At 41.0% G+C, this 19,869-nt stretch overlaps 2 protein-coding genes across 4 annotated transcripts; one reads left to right on the forward strand and one right to left on the reverse strand.

Annotated features, from left to right (window-relative positions):
- Positions 1 to 6,615: 6,615 nt before the first annotated feature.
- LOC106612010 (aristaless-related homeobox protein) lies at positions 6,616 to 11,982 on the forward strand. The gene is made up of 5 exons (XM_014212771.3): positions 6,616 to 6,811; positions 6,962 to 7,298; positions 7,450 to 7,495; positions 7,653 to 7,918; positions 8,283 to 11,982. The coding sequence occupies exons 1-5, from the start codon at positions 6,637 to 6,639 to the stop codon at positions 8,440 to 8,442; spliced, it is 984 nt and encodes a 327-aa protein (XP_014068246.2). The 5' UTR covers positions 6,616 to 6,636; the 3' UTR covers positions 8,443 to 11,982.
- Positions 11,983 to 13,400: 1,418 nt separating this feature from the next.
- LOC106611985 (protein FAM199X) lies at positions 13,401 to 19,163 on the reverse strand. Of its 3 annotated transcripts, none has more exons than XM_082956000.1 (7): positions 19,145 to 19,163; positions 17,165 to 17,349; positions 16,832 to 17,051; positions 16,588 to 16,740; positions 16,342 to 16,503; positions 15,926 to 16,186; positions 13,401 to 14,794 (listed from the first exon to the last, which is right to left on the reverse strand). In XM_082956000.1, the coding sequence occupies exons 2-7, from the start codon at positions 17,332 to 17,334 to the stop codon at positions 14,621 to 14,623; spliced, it is 1,140 nt and encodes a 379-aa protein (XP_082812126.1). In that variant the 5' UTR covers positions 17,335 to 17,349; positions 19,145 to 19,163; the 3' UTR covers positions 13,401 to 14,620. The 3 variants fall into 3 exon arrangements, with proteins under 3 accessions (XP_082812126.1, XP_014068206.1, XP_082812127.1); XM_014212731.3 differs by lacking the exon at positions 19,145 to 19,163 and adding an exon at positions 18,823 to 19,094; XM_082956001.1 differs by lacking the exon at positions 19,145 to 19,163 and adding an exon at positions 17,469 to 17,987.
- Positions 19,164 to 19,869: the final 706 nt, after the last annotated feature.

The raw sequence follows: 19,869 nt of genomic DNA on the forward strand, positions 1-19,869 counted from the left end.
GGACAACAATCAGTCACAACATTTTGAATTCTGCACCAAAGAGCAAGTAAGCCTGAGCTTATGTGCCTATGTGAGAATCCTGGCTCTCTAAAAGCTCTCTGCAGCACAGCAGCACTGTAGATGTTGATGGATAATGCCGCAATGATGGAAGCCTGTGTCCTGCCACTACCAGCATGACATAGCATGCTAAGGTTAATCAAAAATACTTTAGAATAAGGCTGTATTGTAACAAATTGTGGAAAAAGTCATGGGGTCTGAATACTTTCCAAAGGCACTGAATGTGGTGATGAAGGCCCAACAAATTTAAACAGCGCCTCTTCAACCTCAGGAGGATGAAAAAATTCACCTTGGCCCCTTAGACCCTCACCAACTTCTACAGATGCACCTTCAAGAGCATTCTGTCAGGCTGTATCACCGCCTGGTACGGAAACTGCACCGCCTGCAACCGCAGGGCTCTACTGAGGGTGGTGCGATCAGCCCAATGCATCACCGGGGGCACACTGCCAGCCCTTCGGGACATCTACAGCACCTGGTCTTACACGAAGGCCAAGGAGATCATAAAGGACCTCAGCCACCCGAGCCATGGCCTGTTCACACTGCTACCATCTAGAAGGCAGAGACAGTATTGGTGCATCACAGCTGGGACCGAGAGACTGAAAAACAGCTTCTATCTCCAGCCCATCAGAATGTTAAACAGTCATCACTACCCTGCCCTGAACCTTAGACACTGTCACTAGCCGGCTACCACCCGGTATTCTACCCGGAACCTTACAGACTGCTGCCCTATGTACATAGAGTCATTGAACACTGGTCACTTTACTAATGTTTACATACTGTTTCACCCACTTCATATGTATATACTATATTCTAGTCAAGGCTTATGCTATATAACTACTGCTGTACACACCTTTTCTATTCATACTATCCATACAGTCTATACACACACCATATATATATGTATATATATATACTGTCGTGTCGTTGGCTATGCCGGATTAAGTGATATGACATGCTATTCTATAAAGTAATTTCTCTGTAATTCATATTAACTGATTAAGTTACTCAGGTAAATAATTAACTAGAGTCGGGGCACCACGAAAGAATGTTTATAGAGCTGTTATCTTCCGAATAAACTCTTAAAGACCTGGTAATCTTTTACGTCAGTAGCAGTCAATATTTAATCCTCAACTTATTTAGTCTCATCTGAAAGTTGTAAATTCTTGGTTATCTTCACGAACCCTGGCTAACAAGTTGAATCAGCAATACAAAATTTGGTTTAATTATTTATTTACTAAATACCTAACTAATCACACAGAATTACATATACACAGAATGAATCATATATTGATGGACCTGGTGAATGGAGCCGATATAGCGGCTGGTTACACAAAGAAAAGGGGGGGGGGGGGGGTTGAGTGAAAGAGCGGGAAGACTGAGGAACAAAGGAAGAAGCTATCGTAAATACAGTATCTTATGCATTCTAAATTACCGCCCATTTGAAAAAAGAAAATGCAATAAATATTTACTCTGAGCTGCGCCTCGGTAGATTGTTCGTAGATGGGAGGCCGGGTGGTCCAGCATGGATCTCTGGTGGTAGAATGGATACTTGGTAGTACCGTCATCGTGTTGTAGGATAGATACTCTGTCCGTCCTCTCCTAGCCCACGTCTACAGTTGCTCCACTAACGCGTCGGCTAGGAGGTATCACTTCTTTAGTGAATAAGAGTTCAAAGTTCATACCAAGTTGCCATACTTTAAGCTCATGCTATATTCTGGCTGGTATAGTCGAAATTCATCCTTCCGGCGTGTAGGTCGTCACCTTCACATTGAAATTCGATGCTAATTTTGTTCGATTCTTGCTGAGGTTGGCTTAGTTCTGTAGGTGGTCTTTGTCCTTTCAACGTGGGGAACTCAAGTCCACACGTCCTTGGAACAGGTTATTATCTGAGCCCTTTTAATGTAGGACCGTCGCCCTAACGTCCTCGGAACAGAAAGTTACATTTTTGTCAAGGAGCTTATATAGGATTGGAAGAGAGGGCTGTGTTTCATAGTTTAAAACCCATATCTGTTCACTTGGGTGGGGCCTCTGAGTGAGCAGAGTGGTGTTCTTCTGATAAACCGTTCTCTCATTAACAAGCTAAAAATTACATTTAATCTTTTCACAAATAATTTCATATTTAAACATTTAAATTGCACAACAATTCCATGTGAATCTGATGTGTAGATATTCCAAGATACAGTTTATGTCGTCCTATCATCAGTAATCATGTCTCAGACGCCAACTGAACTGACATCATATTCAATAAGTCCCAACGCATATTTTCTTTTTATATATACATATATATATAATATATATATACTGCTCAAAAAATAAAGGGAACACTTAAACAACACATCCTAGATCTGAATGAAAGAAATCATCTTATTAAATACTTTTTTCTTTACATAGTTGAATGTGCTGACAACAAAATCACACAAAAATAATCAATGTAAATCCAATTTATCTACCCATGGAGGTCTGGATTTGGAGTGACACTCAAAATTAAAGTGGAAAACCACACTACAGGCTGATCCAACTTTGATGTAATGTCCTTAAAACAAGTCAAAATGAGGCTCAGCAGTGTGTGTGGCCTCCATGTGCCTGTATGACCTCCCTACAACGCCTGGGCATGCTCCTGATGAGGTGGCGGATGGTCTCCTGAGGGATCTCCTCCCAGACCTGGACTAAAGCATCCGCCAACTCCTGGACAGTCTGTGGTGCAACGTGGCGTTGGTGGATGGAGCAAGACATGATGTCCCAGATGTGCTCAATTGGATTCAGGTCTGGGGAACGGGCGGGCCAGTCCATAGCATCAATGCCTTCCTCTTGCAGGAACTGCTGACACACTCCAGCCACATGAGGTCTAGCATTGTCTTGCATTAGGAGGAATCCAGGGCCAACCGCACCAGCATATGGTCTCACAAGGGGTCTGAGGATCTCATCTCGGTACCTAATGGCAGTCAGGCTACCTCTGGTGAGCACATGGAGGGCTGTGCGGCCCCCCAAAGAAATGCCACCCCACACCATGACTGACCCACCGCCAAACCGATCATGCTGAAGGATGTTGCAGGCAGCAGAACGTTCTCCACGGGCGTCTCCAGACTCTGTCACGTCTGTCAAGTGCTCAGTGTCAACCTGCTTTCATCTGTGAAGAGCACAGGGCGCCAGTGGCGAATTTGCCAATCTTGGTGTTCTCTGGCAAATGCCAAACGTCCTGCACGGTGTTGGGCTGTAAGCACAACCCCCACCTGTGGACGTCGGGCCCTCATACCACCCTCATGGAGTCTGTTTCTGACCGTTTGAGCAGACACATGCACATTTGTGGCCTGCTGGAGGTCATTTTGCAGGGCTCTGGCAGTGCTTCTCCTGCTCCTCCTTGCACAAAGGCGGAGGTAGCGGTCCTGCTGCTGGGTTGTTGCCCTCCTACGGCCTCCTTCACGTCTCCTGATGTACTGGCCTGTCTCCTGGTAGCACCTCCATGCTCTGGACACTACGCTGACAGACACAGCAAACCTTCTTGCCACAGCTCGCATTGATGTGCCATCCTGGATGAGCTGCACTACCTGAGCCACTTGTGTGGGTTGTAGACTCCGTCTCATGCTACCACTAGAGTGTAAGCACCGCCAGCATTCAAAAGTGACCAAAACATCAGCCAGGAAGCATAGGAACTGAGAAGTGGTCTGTGGTCCCCACCTGCAGAACCACTCCTTTATTGGGTGTGTCTTGCTAATTGCCTATAATTTCCACCTGTTGTCTATTCCATTTGCACAACAGCATGTGAAATTTATTGTCAATCAGTGTTGCTTCCTAAGTGGACAGTTTGATTTCACAGAAGTGTGATTGACTTGGAGTTACATTGTGTTGTTTAAGTGTTCCCTTTATTTTTTTGAGCAGTGTATATATATATGAAGTTGGAAGTTTACATATACCTTAGCCAAATACATTTAAACTCAGTTTTTCATTTTTCCTGACATTTAATCCTAGTAAAAATTCCCTGTCTTAGGTCAGATAGGATCACCACTTTATTTTAAGAATGTGAAATGTCAGAATAATAGTAGAGAGAATGGTTTATTTCAGCTTTTATTTCTTTCATCACATTCCCAGTGGGTCAGAAGTTTACATACACTCAATAAGAATTTGGTAGCATTGCCTTTAAATTGTTTAACTTGGGTCAAATGTCTCGGGTAGCCTTCCACAAGCTTCCCACAATAAGTTGGGTGAAATTTGGCCCATTCCTCCTGACAGAGCTGGTGTAACAATCAGGTTTCTAGGCCTCTATAGGGTTGAGGTCAGGGCTTTGTGATGGCCCCTCCAATACCTTGACTTTGTTGTCCTTAAGCCATTTTGCCACAACTTTGGAAATATGCTTGGGGTCATTGTCCATTTGGAAGACCCATTTGCGACCAAGCTTTAACTTCGTGACTGATGTCTTGAGATGTTGCTTCAATATATCCACGTCATTTTCCTCCTCATGGTGCCATCTATTTTGTGAAATGCACCAGTCCCTCCTGCAGCAAAGCAGCAAAACCCCCGTGCTTCACGGTTGGGATGGTGTTCTTCGGCTTGCAAGCCTCCCCCTTTTTCCTCCAAACATAACGATGGTCATTATGGCCAAACAGTTATATTTTTGTTTCATCAGACCAGAGGACATTTCTCCAAAAAGTACAATCTTTGTCCCCATGTGCAGTTGCAAACCGTAGTCTGGCTTTTTTATGGCGGTTTTGGAGCAGTGGCTTCTTCCTTGCTGAGCGGCCTTTCAGTTTATGTCGATATTGGACTTGTTTTACTGTGGATATAGATACTTTTGTACCTGTTTCCTCCAGCATCTTCACAAGGTCCTTTGCTGTTGTTCTGCGATTGATTTGCACTTTTCGCACCAAAGTACGTTCATCTCTAGGAGACAGAACGCTTCTCCTTCCTGAGCAGTATGACAGCTGTGTGGTCCCATGGTGTTTATACTTGCGTACTATTGTTTGTACAGATGCACGTGGTACCTTCAGGCGTTTGGAAATTGCTCCCAAGGATGAACCAGACTTGTGGATGTCTAAAAAAAAAAATAATCTGAGGTCTTGGCTGATTTCTTTTGATTTTTCCATGATGTCAAGAAAAGAGGCACTGAGTTTGAAGGTAGGCCTTGAAACACATCCACAGGTACACCCCCAATTGACTGAAATGATGTCAAGAAGCTTCTAAAGTCATGACATAATTTAAAGGAATTTTTCAAACTGTTTAAAGGCACAGTCAGCTTAGTGTATGTAAACTTCTGACCCACTGGAATTGGGATACATTGTGATATAAGTGAAATAATCTGTCTGTAAACAATTGTTGGAAAAAGTACTTGTGTCATGCACAAAGTAGATGTCCTAACCGACTTGCCAAAACTATAGTTTGTTAACAAGAAATTTGTGGAATGGTTGAAAAGTGAGTTTTAATGACTCTAACCTAAGTATGTAAACTTCCGACTTCAACTGTATGTATTGCTATTGTATTGCTAGATATTACTGACTGTTGGAGCTAGAAAATATAAGCATTTTGTTGCACCTGCAATAACATCTGCAAATCTGTATAGGCAACCAATAAACTTTGATTTAATTTGATAAAAATTGCTGTTCAGACAAAGACAGTACAGTATGACGATGGGCTAAAACTGCTTCTCTAATAGAAATCCATTATCACACTTTTAGGTGATGTCATTGTTACGTTGACTAACTAAGCTCATGCGTAAAAAACGTCTTCGGGTCTGACGGTAGTCTCGCGGCGAAATGCGCATGTGCAGGACGTCAAATCAAAGGCACTCGTTCGATATAAAGTTATATCCGTGTCAGTTTGTCACTTTTACGAGGTCGGAGTAACAACATGCTCAACTACTTAAGACATTGGCTCGAATCTTGGTTGTGCCTTTAGATTTAGAGCAAATTAACAACTAAGGAAAGATTTTTCCATTCTGTCTTTGATTCTCCAACCACAAACCCCTGCATGGTATGTTTCACAAGAGTACCCGGAAGTCTCGCAATGTTGCGCCTCTGGGTTTACAAACTGTGGTTCAGATCTCTTTTTCTTTCCACATTGATTTCCACAGGTGGCCACTATAGTGCACTCATCTCCCATCATCATTGAATGTCATTTAGTGGTATACAAATTCAAATTAAGTGCAATTACTTTAAATGGTCAGTATATTGAAGTCATTCATAATAAAATAATTCAGAACCAATAAACAGTTATATAACCTATCAACCCCCATTACAAGGATACAGCTGCAGTTATCTGTTACAGCTACTGTTATATAGCTAGAGTTTACTAGAGCTGATACTAACACAACTTCTATTAGTATTGCTAGTAGTATTACCTATTTTTGCTCATTCATGGCAAAGTAGGGCTATCAATCTACAAATTCACAAACAACTGGACATAAAGTCTTCATCCTGCATGTTCCCTCTCCTGGCAGATGGAAAAGTAAAGATGCTAATGACATTGACAACACTACAGTGATGAACCAATAGAGAGCAGCACAGCTTCCACTATTTGAGAGCCAATGCTTTGTACACATCTAACTCTTCTGTCAGAGTAACTCAGAGATCTCATCTGTAGTGGACAGAAATGAGTGAGAGGGCTGTAAGGTGGTCTCCTAAACCACAGGATTGGGAAAAGAAGAACCATCCTACAAATCAGAAGTCATCACATGGGCTACAGACATTTACATTTTCATCGTCTTATTTGATTGATTCCATTCTGGGCAAAGATGCAACCAAAGACACTGGGATCAACAGAGGAGGTACTGTACCTAAACTAAATTTAGGGAAAATTGTCAATTAACTTTTGTAAGTGTCGCAGGGGAAATTGTTTGTGAATGGTGAAATTTCTAAAAAGGTGAAAATAATTATGTTACACGATAGATGACTAACTCTGCACATTTTCCAAACAGTGGATACCATGGGTCCTACATATCTCAAAGGGACTGAGAGTCAATCCAACAAGTCCAAGCAGATATCAATAACACATCGTATTGCTCCTGAGGAGAACAAACAAGATACTTCACAGCTACACGAAGATACCAGGATGGCGCTCCCAGTAAACACTAGTAGAGAGACAGAGGTGGGCTCCAGCAGAGACCAAAAAGAGCAGCTGACAGCAGAAAGTCTAGGTGGACACAACATCAACTCAAGGAAGCAACGACTTTATCGAACCACCTTTACTCATTCCCAGTTGGACCAACTGGAGAGGGCTTTCTGCAAATCTCATTATCCAGACTTTTTTGCCAGGTAATAACATTATGCTATCATTACTACTGGTTATTGACATTAGTAGTGGGGGTCTTGTTGCAATGTAGTATACTACGTACCTCACCTTTCAATCATGTTTATTCTAAAAGACAGAAACTGTTCATAGATCATTGGCTCTTTATTTCCCTAGAGAAGAACTGGCGACACGTCTAACTTTGACGGAGGCAAGGGTCCAGGTACACATACTCAATCATATGTTTTTTCCCTTTATACTATAAATGTTGTTCTTGGAGCTGATTCTTATTTAGTGTGAGGCTGCAACACATCGTAGCCAGTCATGGATCCACCAATAGGCTCCTGACATTTCTCCACTTGCTACACCTGTGTGTCCAGGTGTGGTTCCAAAACCGCAGAGCCAAGTGGCGTAAGCTTGAGAAGTCTGGCGTTTTGAGCTCGGTCCCTGGGCTACCTCTAACCAACCCCCTGAGCCTGTACTTGGATGTCCCCCTGCACCAGGCCTCTGTGGTGGAGCCATCCTGGGGGGGAACCCCACATACAGTCTCTCTATATGGGCCTGACTCTGTGGGAACCCTGGATATTGGCACTCTGGCCTGGGTCTCACTGTGTGGACATCCTCTTATCCATCCAAACTTCAGCAGGTAGTTTATCAGTCTTCTGTTGAGCCAGACATATGTTACGTAATGTGTAGCGATTACAATTTGGATTTACTCTGATCTGAAAAACACTTGCATAGCTACACATCTTGGTAATGGTTAAGACAGACTAAACCCAACCCTAACGCCATGTGGGAGACGGGACTATGCATTTTGGGTTTTAATTTGTCAATATACTACACTCTTAGAAAAAATTGTTCCAAAAGGGTTATTCGGCTGTCTCCATAAGGTTCTACATGGAACCAAAAAGGGTTCTCCTATAGGGCCAGCCGAATAACCCTTTTTAGGTTCTAGATAGCACCTTTTTTTCTAAGAGTATAGGAACCTGAAGTTATTTTTATCTCCTAAGGTTTTTAACCGTGATGAATCCTTTGGGTAACACTCCAACCCTGATGACCAAAGCTACCAGACCATCCCAGACCAGACCAGCTGCCATACTGGGTAATGACAGGAGGCTACTGCCCACACCAAGCAGCACTAAGTCCACAGACAGTAGTCTAACAGATTAAGGGACATTATCCAGTCCATCTTGTCCATGCTTGGTTTATATTGGTGCAGTGTTTTGTTAGCTGAATGTCAGCAGCATCAGATTCAGTTCAAATGTTTGTAGTGTGTCCTGTATGATTTATTGATTTAGTGTTTGTAGTGTGTCCTGTATGATTTATTGATTTGGTGTTTGTAGTGTGTCCTGTATGATTTATTGATTTAGTGTTTGTAGTGTGCCCTGTACCATTTATTGATTGAATGTTTGTAGTGTGTCCTGTATGATTTATTGATTTAGTGTTTGTAGTGTGTCCTGTATGATTTATTGATTTAGTGTTTGTAGTGTGCCCTGTACCATTTATTGATTGAATGTTTGTAGTGTGTCCTGTATGATTTATTGATTTAGTGTTTGTAGTGTGTCCTGTATGATTTATTGATTTAGTGTTTGTAGTGTGCCCTGTACGATTTATTGATTGAATGTTTGTAGTGTGTCCTGTACTATTTATTGATTTAGTGTTTTGTAGTGTGTCCTGTATGGTTTATTGATTTAGTGTTTGTAGTGTGTCCTGTATGGTTTATTGATTTAGTGTTTTGTAGTGTGTCCTGTATGATTTATTGATATAGTGTTCGTAGTGTGTCCTGTATGGTTTATTGATTTAGTGTTTGTAGTGTGTCCTGTATGATTTATTGATATAGTGTTCGTAGTGTGTCCTGTATGGTTTATTGATTTAGTGTTTGTAGTGTGTCCTGTATGATTTATTGATTTAGTGTTTGTAGTGTGTCCTGTATGATTTATTGATTTAGTGTTTGTAGTGTGTCCTGTATGATTTATTGATATAGTGTTCGTAGTGTGTCCTGTATGGTTTATTGATTTAGTGTTTGTAGTGTGTCCTGTATGATTTATTGATATAGTGTTCGTAGTGTGTCCTGTATGGTTTATTGATTTAGTGTTTGTAGTGTGTCCTGTATGATTTATTGATTTAGTGTTTGTAGTGTGTCCTGTATGATTTATTGATATAGTGTTCGTAGTGTGTCCTGTATGGTTTATTGATTTAGTGTTTGTAGTGTGTCCTGTACGATTTATTGATATAGTGTTTGTAGTGTGTCCTGTATGGTTTATTGATTTAGTGTTTGTAGTGTGTCCTGTATGATTTATTGATATAGTGTTCGTAGTGTGTCCTGTATGGTTTATTGATTTAGTGTTTGTAGTGTGTCCTGTATGATTTATTGATATAGTGTTCGTAGTGTGTCCTGTATGGTTTATTGATTTAGTGTTTGTAGTGTGTCCTGTATGATTTATTGATATAGTGTTCGTAGTGTGTCCTGTATGGTTTATTGATTTAGTGTTTGTAGTGTGTCCTGTATGATTTATTGATATAGTGTTCGTAGTGTGTCCTGTATGGTTTATTGATTTAGTGTTTTGTAGTGTGTCCTGTATGGTTTATTGATTGAATGTAAAGATGTTGGACATCTTACAAAATACCTTTACTATATATTTTTGGTAAATACGGTAACTATATATAGACAAAAACATATTTTGTAAGCAATATATTTTTTTATCTGTGTACCACTTAAACATGTTCTTTTCTATATGCGCCTGACATTCCCAGTGGCAAATACAGTACAGTGCATATGGATACGTATGTCTTTACTCAGGTTATGTTCATCCACAAATGATATTGACCAAGCTTTCAGATAACATTAATGACTTTGTTAAAAGGGATCGAGACATAACAATCACTCTAGTTGATGGTCAATCAAAACGTCCTTCAAATGTCTTGCACACAAAAACACAATTTCAAAAGCAATAGACCAGCTAACAACGGGACACAATGATTTGACAGACGAGTCCGTTAGGGTCCTCTAAACAATAGTCAGCTTGGATTTCAGGAGCAGCCTACCTGTCAATGGGAAACACGTAAGGCAATAACTGACTGCAAAGCTTCAAATGCCCACTGAAATCAGATGGGAATGACTTAGGTCCTGCCTTAACTTAACAGACAAATAACACACATATTGTTGACCATTACTGTTCAACTAGCCATGCAGACCGGGGCCACTCAAATGTTTCATGGGTGATGAGACTGACGTTCACGACCACATCTTGACTCAGAGTATTTTCAAAATAAACTTTACTCACCCTATCAGCTCTAACTGATATCATCAGCACTAGTGTTCCTACACTATGTTCTCTTTAAATAAATACATGAATGGAAGTTTATTGCTTCCGATAAGGGTTGTAAAACATTGCTGGTGTGCTTAGTATTCAGTAAGAAGCACAGGGACCAATTTGTGGCTCTGATTCACCTATTCTCTTGGATGGGGACAAATACAACCATCAGAAATGCAATGATGCATGACCAAATACTTATTTATGCAACACAGTCTGTCTGTGTACATACACTACAGAAAACAAAAGGTAGCGGCTGCATTGGCAGTAGGTTGTGCATCTAATGCTTTTCTTGAAAAAGAGGAAGTGGTGATTTGAAAAGGGACCATCTATTCTCAGTAACATTTCTATGTTTCTTTGTAAGTATAATTAACCACAAGAAGCTTACGCTATGGCATCCTCTGTTTCCTGCCACTGAATTGCCCTATTATTTACATCAGTTCTTCAACACTTCTTGCTCCATAAATTGTATACTATTCAATTGTTTGGGACAACAGAGAATTTATTAAAAAAGACATTACATTGTTCATGATATAAGGCTTGATGCATTGGTGTAGCAGTAGTATTGTCGATGGCTCAACTGTGAACGGTCCCATTCCCTGTGGCAGCCATTCTCAGACCGTTTTTGCTAGGTAGTTATCGTTAGCTAACGCTAGTTGGCTGTACCTGCGCCAAAACTTTTGTATTTCTCCACCTATTGTTCAGCAATTTTACTTTCATGACTGATCAAAACTCATTTTTATTATAGCTCTCTCTTGTCCCTCTGCAGCAGAACAACACATTTCCATAAAAATCGCAGTATCGAAACACAACACATATATAGAATTTTGATAAATCGTGATACATATAGAATCGCAATAGATTTCTTATCGGCACCTAAGTATCGTAATAATATCATATCGTGAATTCCCTGGAAATTCCCAGCCCTCCTGCTCACCAGTATGCCTGTTAGTTAATTACAGTGAAGAGCACCTCTATTGAAATCTGCACCTACTTCCAATTAACTTCAAGGTTAATTTAAAACCTCCCATCAAAAACTATGGCAGTGGAATAATGGCATATACCAAAGATAACCTACTATATTGACAAGATAGCCAAGTAGCTGCTCTAACAACGGAAATACATGTACTCAAAGATAGAAGGCAGGGGAGATCAGGTGGGACCATTCTAGCCAATTAGACGGCAGATGTGCGTGTGAACAACAGGTACATCTATCTTACAGTAGTTGTTTTTATCAAAGTGCCCGGAATGCCACATGCATCCACTTATATCAGTACATTCGTAACAGCCTAAACATTACAAAACGTCTATTCCATCAGATAGGACTGATGTAAATCGACAATCCCTCATATACCTCCGTACAAAAAGGGCTTATCTCACACGGACAGATTTTGGGTGGAGTAAATCATCTCGCTTCGTCTCTTCCTCTTTTTTTTTTGGTTCACCTTTATTTAACCAGGCAGGCCAGTTGAGAACAAGTTCTCATTTACAACTACGACCTGGCCAAGATAAAGCAAAGCAGTGCGACACAAACAACACAGAGTTACACATGGGATAAACAAACGCACAGTCAATAACACAATAGAAAAAAATCGATATAGTGTGTGCAAATGTAGTAAGATTAGGGAGGTAAGGCAATAAGTAGGCCATAGTGGCAAAATAATTACAATTTAGCAATTAAACACTGGAGTGATAGATATACTTGCCATACTTTATTCCATTGCAGAAAAAATAACCAGATTTGATTGAGTTTCAGACATCCATTTCAGGGAAATAGGTCTCTAAATCAGTAGATGTCAGATAGGCTACATGAACTATTACTCTCTTGATTAACATCAAGTATTAAATTACAAAAGCTAAGTTTAACCAGATCATTTAGCATCCACTTTATTTAGGTAGTGGTTGGAATAGCACTTTTTTTAGGATCCAATCAATATGATATGGCACCTCCATCACCATTACAGTCTAGCTGATTATGTGCTTGTATCACTTCCAGATAACGCTAATGGAGCTAAGCAAACACATTTCTAATGTACCCTGGACAGTGAGGAGTCACTAACACACTGATTAATCACAGATCAATTTCATTGCTTTCATTCACACACTATCTACCCCTTCAGAACGGTTGTCTCGGTTTATACCTATAATGTATTTCTTCTAATGCACTACCTATTGCCCTTCAGTCTATGACAGAGGAAACTGATCTGCAATGAAGCTCAAATGATGAACTCCTTAGCCATTGCATGCTGTTACACAATGAAATACAGTATATTAGTCTTAAGAAATGTCAGCCCCAGTTCATGTAATGACTAAGTATAGGCTAGTAAAATGATATGTGCAATAAAGTAATTTATAAACTGGGTGGTTCAAGCCCAGAATGCTGATTGGCTGACAGCCACGGTATATCAGACCGTATACCACAGGTATGACAAAACATTTATTTTTACTGTTGTAATTACGTTGGTAACCAGTTTATAATGGCAATAAGGCACCTCGGGGGTTTGTGGTATATGGCTGATATACCACGGCTAAGGGCAGTATCCAGGCACTCCGCGTTGCGCATAAGAACAGTCCTTAACCGTGGTATATTGGCCATATACTACACCTCCTGGTGCCTTATTGCTTAAATTTAGCATGTCTTCTGTGAATACATTCACATTGAGGTGTAATTCTAATTTGTCTCAGAGATTTTATATATTGTCCTTGTAACAAATATTGGAGGAAATTGCAATTTGCATTAGAAAAGCCAATCAAGAACTAGTTTATCCATTGATATATTTCTCTAATGAAAATTAAAAGAAACATCAAGGAAAATATGATGCATCGATGGCAATTTATTTCTCATTATGCATTACTATTGAGTACATCACACAGAAACTGAGTTCTGGTTTGCGTCTGTTCTGTAACACTATATTTCCAACACCGCAGTCAGGTCAGTAATACGTGGTTGTAGTATATACAACTTATAATTGGACTTTCAAGAAAGCACCGACGAATACATCCCATCTTGGTCCGTTGAACTTCCCTCCCCAGAATGAATGGTACAATATACACAGAAATAGTTGTTTTATGGCTATTCATCTCTTTCATTCAAAATAAAGATCTACTCACAATATCTAGTTGATCTATTATATTGTTTTCAGAATTACTTAAAAGCGTAACTTTATACAGGAAAAAGACAAAGCGAAGTAAAGCTTCTTAAGGTAAATACATGTTCTAATGTACAGCAGTTAGTGTTAACTGTTGAAGTGGAAAGAGTAATGAGTTCTACAGAACAGGATCAGTAGCCAAGGAGAGTATGCCAAGACATCATGAAATACCTTCCCATTCAAAGACAATGCAGTCATACTAAAGTTTCATGTCATTCAGCAACATAAAAATATCTCCTGTGTGCAATGCATATCTGCATTATTTTACATGTCATGCTCAACCCTAGCCCCCATGCACAAAACACAAGGAAAATAAAAAACAAAAGAAGATTTGTTAGAGGCGAACACTGTGTTACCATGTTGCATTTATGAATGTGTAAGCCTTTATATTTTAACTTAAAGGGGAGACTTGATGCAAAAACTGTTCTTTATGATTAACCGCACTTATAACTCAATGCTAACAGTGATGACTTCCCATGCAGTGACTCAGTGTTCCATCTATGCCTTCAAGATTAAATGAACCACAGAATTAGGAAGTTAACCTCATCTTAAGATACATTTGGTAGTTTTACTTGAATACTCATTCAATATTAGTGCTCAGTGCTTTGCCTCAGCAGGATCATACTTCCAATGTCTATAGATTAAGACAAATAAAACTGAGAATAAAAAGAGAACTAGATTCTTCAAAACAAGGTGGTTCATTTAAAAATAATAATATTCTGTGCAGGTGTCCAATTCTAAGGATATAAACTAGAACTCAAGAATGGTCCCAATAGGGCAGCTTTGCTTCAATGTGAATGGGGCTCTAGGATGTGGGACCAGCTGTGATGTTAGTGGAGGACGTTATTGTGAGGCTTAGAGGGAACACTGACTGATTCATTCTTGTCACATGAAGACATCCACCACATCTTCTCCATGGTCCTCCTCGGTGACTTTGAGTGACAGCACCTCTTCGTTGAGGAACAGGCCACTCAGCCTCTCCTTGCGGGCCTGTCTCTGTTCCTTCAGCTGTCTCTTACGCAGGGCTTTCTGCTGCAGCTTCCTCTGCTTAGAGCGTTTCTTCCAAAACAAATAGGACAAGAAGATAAGCAATGTGTGGCAGTGGCACACCAAGCACACACACGAAAACAGACAGCACACCAAGCAGTGCAAAACAGAGGCTCAGGCTACAGTTCCATGACTCAAATGTAGTGTAATGTTTTTTTACTTGAGGCAGTAGATCCATTTTCCATTATATCTGGTCACTTCATCTTACAGTAGGTCACCTACATATTGAGAATATGTCCGTGTTATCACTGTGCAAAATGACTAAACTGTAGGAGTGTGTACATATCAAATAGAAACCCATTTGAATACCTCATGTAGAGTAACGCGCACCACATGGAAGTGACGGCAATAATTATGCAAGGTGAAATACATATATTGATGTCCCAAAGTATTTGGACAGTGACACATTTGTTTGTTTTGGCTTTGTACTCCAGCACCTTGGATTTTAAATGACACGATAACTATGAGGTTAAAGTGTAAACAGTGTCAGCTTTAATTTGAGGATCTTTTCAGAATATGCTTCTAAACACTTCTACATTAATGTAACCTCAGTCATTGTATCATTTTAAAGCCAAAGTGCTGGAGTACAGAGCTAAAACAAACTGTCCAAATACTTTTGAACCTTCCACTCGTCTATGCCTCCCATCCGTGGATTAGTAGCTAGTATGCTAGCACAGTTTAACATTTAAGCTAACTACTCGACCAGGCAATAAATTACAGGAAGAGGGAAGGAAGATTACTTCATCTAAATACTCTTCATCTCTTAATTTAAAATCTATTCTTGGGAGATTAAGCTAGCAAAACATAAAATACTGCGTAATAGATAAAATTTGTTTTTGAATTACGCAAGATGCTGTTAGCGTTGGTAAATACTTTCCTCTCCTCTGAGCTTCCCTGTCGAGGGAGATGTCCAAATCATTGGTCCATTTTTCTATGGAGGATACCTACTTCTGTCTGTTTTTATTTAAAGCTTAGGTGCATCCTGTTTCCAAAGATCATCCTTCAATGCACTGTATGTTGATGATTTCAGTCAAATTGCAATTTCAATTTTAGTAGCTGTTTAATCTGTAGGTATGGAAAACTTGAGGAGCTATTCAAAAGCCATAGCAAACTTCAACAGTCAGAGTGAAGCCCCTGCCTTACCTTGGAGTCCCGGATGCGCTCAGCTGCACTGGACAGGTTCCCGTCACTGTGGGCACGGCTGATGTTAGCTGTGCTGCAGTTGGACGTGGAGTTGCCGGTGGAGCCTGTGGATCCGGTGGAGCTGCTGGCACTGCTGACCAAGCTAGCATTACTGCTGCTCACCCCACTAGTGCTAGCACTGCTGTGGCCACTCCTCTTCCAGCCGTCTCGGGTGCTGCTGGGGCGCTGCCGCGGACTGTGCTCCCGGATGTAGTTTCTCACCTGGAGGATAGGAATGTTAAAGCTTCAGGTTCAACACACATCTGAAAAGCTTTACTATTTCTTTAGATGCGAGTACACTGCACAGCACAGTGTCACAATCCAAAAAATAAAAAATGTTTTTTTTTTAAAGTGTACTGTGTGTGCTATTCACTCGCCTGTTTCAGTTTGTCATCCGTCAGGCAGTTGAGCTCAATGATGAACTCGCTGTCTGTGGGGGATATCTGTGCACACGGGTCAATGATCTTGATGATGTCCAACTGCTCTCGCAGCCCCATCTCTGTGCTGACCTTTCTGCTTAGATATTCAATATATTCCACCTGACAGTGAGACAAAGCATACAACATCTGCAACCACTGCTTTACAATTCTTGGCATTGTGAATTTGAGAGCTGGTCTCCATACCTGTTCATCATTGGTCATAGCACTCCAAGGGAGCTCATCCAGATTTCTATGGGGTTTGGTCTTTCTCTTGGAGGAGAGGCATGGGGAGCTGGGAACACTGGGTATGATGTCAGAGAGTACATCACTTCCACTGGTTATGTCACTTCCAGGCAACTGTGGATAAACAAAAACATTAACCCAAATGAAACAACTACCAACATAACTTGACAAAACGATTTATGTTATCACATTGGGGGGCACATACCTGCCACTCAAACTCGCTGTCTGACCAGTCCCAGTAAGTGCTGATAGAGGAAGACACGTCGCTGCAGACGCTGCCCTCCGGGAACAGGTCAAAAGAGGTGAACTCCTGGTCATCCAAAAGGGAGTAGCAGTCCTCCTGGTCTCCCACAGAAACAGAGGAGAACAGCTCCTCACTGCATTCGGAGCTGGCCACACTGGTTCCACAAGAAGTCAGGTTCCATCTGAAAACAGTCAACAAAAGCAACATTTTGGTGTGGTTAGCCTGTTCCACTATCGTCTTGCATTAAAAAAGTGTAATGCAAGTCAAAAACAGGTAGCTAGCCATCAGCCTTACCTGTTACTATGTAAGCGGCGCAGTTGGTCTGTCCGGTGACAAGAGGATAACTGACAGCCAAAGTCACTGACATCCAATGTGCCCGTCTCACTGATGTTCCCTCGCTGAGACAGCAGCCGTGGAAAGGGCTCCTCTGGAGAGAGGAACTTCTCATAAAGAGCCTCAGACATTTTGGTTTTCTCCACCTGAGAAAAACAGTGGGAAATAAGTGTAATTAGAAAATGTTTTATAGGTAGCTAGCTAGCCGGCCAAATGTTTAAACAAGGCTCTTCCACTTGGATAATTAAACAGATTAGCTACCTACCTACACTACATGACCAAAACTATGTGGACACCTGCTCGTCAAACATATCATTCCAAAATCATGGGCCTTAATATGGAGTGGGTCCCCCCTTTGCTGTAATAACAGCCTCCACTCTTCTGGGAAGGCTTTCCACTAGATGTTGGAACATTGCTGTGGGGACTTGTTTCCCCAAGCTGTAGTATGCTGTAGCATTAAGACTTCCCTTCAAAAGGAACAAAAGTGCCAAGCCCAAAGCATGAAAAACAGCCCAAGACTCATCATTCCTCCTCCACAAAACTTTAAAGTTGGCACTATGCATTGGGGCAGGTAGCGTTCTCCTGGCATTCGACCAAACCCAGATCTGTCGGACTGCCAGATAGCGAAGCATGACTCATCATTCCAGAAAACACGTTTCCACTACTAGAGTCCATTGGCGGTGAGTTTACACCACTCCAGCCGACACCTGGCATTGCTCATGGTGAGATCATGGTGATCTCACCCGCACGGTGCTCAGCCATTCAGCCATGGAAGCCCATTTCATGAAGCTCCCAATGAACAGTTATTGTGCTGACGTTGCTTCCAGAGGCAGTTTGGAAAGCGGTAGTGACTGTTGCAACAGGCGATTTTTACTCGCTACAAGCTTCAGCACTCGGCGGTCCCGTTCTGTGAACTTGTGTGACCTACCACTTCTCTGATGAGCTGTTGTTGCTCCAAGACGTTGCAACTTCACAATAACAGCACTTACAGTTGACGGGGCAGCAATCTGACAAACTGACTTGTTGGAAAGGTGTTACGTTTAAAGTCACTGAACTCTTCAGTATGACCATTTTACTGCCAATGTTTGTCTATAGAGATTGCATGGCTGTGTGTTCGACTTTGTACACCTGTCAGCAACGGGTGTGGCTGAAATAGCCGAATCCACTCATTTGAAGCGGTATCCACATTCTTTTGTACATAGTGTATCTGAGATTGGCTGGCAAGATAAATTAACTGGCAACGTAGCGACTAGCGGTCTGTTAACAAAACATTGCTAACACCGGCTAACTACCTAGTTAGCTAGCGTCCCCAGCAAGCTTCCGAGTTGGTTAGTCAGTTAACTAGCAAGGTACAGTAGATGGCTAACTTGTCCATTTCAAATGTTAACGACATGTTACATGCTAATGATCTAGCTAGCTAGTTATTTTGGGACAAAAATACATCATTTTGAAGGCAAACAACGAGGCCTCGTTAGCTAAATCCTCAGCGAAATCGAAAAGGCAGAGAGTTAACGTTAGCTGGCTTGTTCGAGATAATAATCCATTCACTAATAATATGCCAAACATTATTTGCCACGGAAGACCTTGCCTGGTCGAAAGAAGTTGACCAAACAACAAACCTGCAGTTGTTCAGAGAAAAACTGTTATTTCCTCCTCCATTTGCAAACACTACGCAACTCCGCAATCACACACGTCAATTCGACGCTTTGAAAACGACTGCGCCCCCTTGCAAGTGAAAATAGGAAGTAGATGGCATGTCATGGAAAAGACTGCTATAAGGACAGATAGAACAATGAAACAGACATTTCACCGAACGTATAAATCTGAAACATCCACTTGGCGTTTCCAGAGGAAGCAAAGAGGTCGATCTCAATACAATTTTCTGTTCTCCAAACTAGAAAACTATTACGAACAGAGTGGACTACGTTTTGTAAACTTTACCCTTTGCCAAAATACGTTGTTTAGAAGGAGTGCAAAGGCTAATTGAGTTATTGTGCACTTCACAGAGTAGTTGTGTCCTAACGGAAATATACAAGTAAATGCTAGAACGCGCCAATAGGCTCTCATTAGCTCGTGCTTGGCTCTGCCCAGCTCCTTGTTTGTTCGGACCCCTGATCCATACTAATGGGAGACTGAGTTGGCCCCCTTTGACTAATACAAATACAAGGCAGTTAACCCACTATTCCTAGGCCGTCATTGAAAATAAGAATTTGTTCTTAACTGACTTGCCTAGTTAAATAAAGGTAAAATAAAAAAATGCTTTAAATCTGGGTATGTGGAGAAGCGCAGCTATAGTGAGTGACAATTTACAGGTTTGGTCAGGGCTATCATGGGAGATGTTTATCCTGTGTCGATATAGCTCTTAAATGAAGTTTGAGCATATTAGCAATACAATGTGTTCTATATAGATGTGAACATTCTACAAGGAAGACCCACTTAATCAATTAAACTGAACAAAAATATAAACGCAACATTTTCAAAGATTTTACTAAATTACAGAATTGTAATAAATTAATTAGGATTTCACATGACTGTGAATAAAGATATGCATCTGTTGGTCACAGATACCTTTAAAAAAAGGTAGGGGCTTGGATCAGAAAACCAGTCACTCTGGTGTGACCTCAATTTACCTCATTCAGCGCAACACATCTCCTTGCATAGAGTTG

This window comes from Salmo salar, chromosome 09 (assembly GCF_965601325.2).
Source record: "Salmo salar chromosome 09, fSalSal1, whole genome shotgun sequence".
Classification (NCBI taxonomy): domain Eukaryota; kingdom Metazoa; phylum Chordata; class Actinopteri; order Salmoniformes; family Salmonidae; genus Salmo; species Salmo salar.